The sequence below is a fragment of the Habropoda laboriosa genome, unplaced genomic scaffold (assembly GCF_001263275.1).
Source record: "Habropoda laboriosa isolate 0110345459 unplaced genomic scaffold, ASM126327v1 scaffold129, whole genome shotgun sequence".
Classification (NCBI taxonomy): Eukaryota; Metazoa; Arthropoda; class Insecta; order Hymenoptera; family Apidae; genus Habropoda; species Habropoda laboriosa.
This window is the reverse complement of record NW_017100255.1, coordinates 536,710-539,580: the sequence shown is the minus strand read 5'-3', so window position 1 is coordinate 539,580 and position 2,871 is coordinate 536,710. Positions and strand designations below refer to the sequence as shown.

General features: G+C 27.1%; 1 protein-coding gene across 1 annotated transcript in view; it reads right to left on the bottom strand.

The window, feature by feature from the left end:
• Positions 1-1,661: 1,661 nt before the first annotated feature.
• Positions 1,662-2,871, bottom strand: part of LOC108572526 — a 2,658-nt gene continuing 1,448 nt past the window's right edge. Inside the window, exons 5-6 of the mRNA XM_017934777.1 lie at positions 2,550-2,842; positions 1,662-2,478 (exon numbers count right to left, since the gene is read on the bottom strand). Coding sequence (XP_017790266.1) covers positions 1,662-2,478; positions 2,550-2,842 — 1,110 coding nt within the window. The remainder of the gene's footprint in view (positions 2,479-2,549; positions 2,843-2,871) is intronic.

Genomic DNA, 2,871 nt, shown 5'->3' with positions numbered 1-2,871 from the left:
TTGCTGACTTGTACTTTTACAACCTGCGGTTTTTTTCTTATAAAATTATAAAATCTTATAAATTATTACTCTTTTCAAAACATTACATTTTACATTTTGTATGTGTAAATTGTTTAAAATTTTATTGTATTAATATATACTGCATTTCAATAAGATAACGAGATTATAAGAGAATTAAATAAAATAGTGATATAATCTATGATTTTGTAATAGAAACATAATTTTTATGCATATTCTTAGGAAGTAAAAATAAAAACACAGAAAATGTTAAAATTACAATTTATAATTTAAAAAGTTAATTTTTGTATTTTCAAATTATATAATTTAAATTATATGCAGCATAATAGTACAAGACTGCAAATACGAAATTAACATGTATTATAATAACAGTATTAATTCAACAAGATTTATAGTCTGTGTGTTAATATATAATCAGTCATAAAAATCAAAATAGTAGTTTTTTTTTGTATGCACAAATCAAAGATTATCAATGCAAAGTAAACTTCGTATTATTTCATTAATTCTTAATTCTTAAATTTGTTGGGTTATGCACATATCTTACTAGTGAACACACATGGAGAACATTTTTTTTATCACAAATTTGACAGTTTAGAATGTCAGATGAATTTTCCATCAAACCAGTATCTTATTTTTCATTATTACGTACTTAACTTAATATTATTGTTCAAATTTGATACTTCATAAAAATGTGTATAAAAAAGTATTTACAATGATTTATGTCAAATAAAGAAATGAGTAATACTAAGAAAACTTTATGATCATAATAGAAAACTTTATACTGGCAGTTTATCAATAGGTTGAAATTTCTATATCATTAATTACTATTTGTTAAAACTACTATTTATAAAATAGTAATCAATTGAATTTGTAACTGATAACTAAAACATATGCAAGGTGGAGCATAAATCAGTCTCCTCCTCCTCCTCCTCAGTCTCCTCATTTTAGCTGGTTCTGATACTTTAACAAAAAAATGTTTCAAATGAGAGTTCATTAGTATTAAATGAAAAATTTATTGGTGTAAAAGAAATCTTTAAAAGTATTTTTTTTCATAAAAAGTTAGTCAACTTGGGTTGTTTAAATAGTATTATATATTTTTCTTTTCATATTCAGAAACTACAGGAAAAAAAACAATTCAGCAGAAACAGTGTATTATTTTAATTATCTAATCCTAAAAGTATGTCTTTGATTTATTTGTGAAGTCTCATCTTCGAGTCGATCGCCGATACGTTAATTTGTTTCGGTCTGAAGTCGGGTTCTTCGACGTTATTTATTGTCGATCAACTCGAGGACTGTACTTCACAAATAAATCAAATTATTTTAAGGTCAGATACTTAAAATAATATATTGTTTCTATTGAATTAGTTTTTTCCTGTAGTTTCTGAATATGAAAAGAAAAATATATAATGCTATTTAAAAAACCTAAGTTGACTTTAATTTTTTATGGAAAAAAGATACATTTAAAGATTTATTTTATACCAAAAAATTCTTCATTTAATACTAATAAACTTTCGTTTGAAACATTCTTTTGTTGTAGTATCAGAATCAGCTAAAATATCGTGGCGACCAATTTATGCCGAAGTCTGTATAAACGGCAAATGTAAATTAAGAAATAATGGCAGAAAATGTATAATAAATCCTCTTTAACGTAACAAAGTAGTACACAACACGATTATATTCAACACAAGTGAACCACATAAAAGTGTTGGTAACCAAACGGGGCTTGTTACAATAGTGGTATGACTAGGTAACATTTGCATTTCAGGATTTTTAATATCGCTTACATTCATATTTTGTCCTTGTAAACACTGATCCATATAAACTGAATTATTTCTTTTGTGATTCTGAGGTAATAGTAATGTCTGTGGAGTGAAAAGGTTAGGTGATGTAAGTTTCATCGTTTGGTTACTAACCGCTTGATTTCTCGGTTCTAACAATGGAAACTGCAGGCTCTGTTGACAGAAGGTACCAACGGGACTGTTACTTTGCCTCAAAGTATAGCCAGATTGTGTTGCATCTGACATAACTGAACATTGATCAAATTCATGTATAGATGGTTCTCTAGATGGGCCAAAATTAGAACCCACGGAACCAAAACCAGAACTTTGACTAGACGATCTGGATAATGATGGTGCGTCGATGCCTTCTTGCCAATAACCGCCAGCTACCCATGATGTTTGCGTTACTGATTTTAGTTTCGGTGGTGACAAAATATGTTTTTTGCCAGACTTTTTAAAGAGCTCAGAACTTTTTGTACTATATACCTTCTTTTCAAAAATCTTAGGTGCTTTAGTTGTATATTTTGGTTTATCTTCACTCAATGACAGTGTACTTAATGTACTCAAACTGTCATTTAATGAATAACAATCCATCGCACTCCTTTTGTACAACGGTATGGAATTAAATACTGCACTGTTATTGTTAACAGGTGTTGAAGATACCTGTGATTCTTGATTTGTACTACATAATATAAATTATTTTATTATTTTTTCATATTGTACATAATATTAATGAAAAAGTAAATTACTTACAATGAATTTTGAAAAATTGTAGAATTCGAATTCATTGAATTTTCTACACAAAGGGGCATATATTCCTTCATTGTATTTGATGATAATTGGTTAGTGATAGTGTCATTTAAATTATCAACAGTGTTAACATTAAAACTGTGCATACTGTTTGAAGATACTGTACTTGAATCAGACAATATTGTCTTATTTGCAAAAGATTCAATCTTTTTAAATGACATATTTTGATGTAATGTACTTTTATGAGATTTAGGCATTATATTAATAAAGCCTATAATTGAAATAAATAATATTTTCTAAAACAAAAATAAATGATAATAAATAC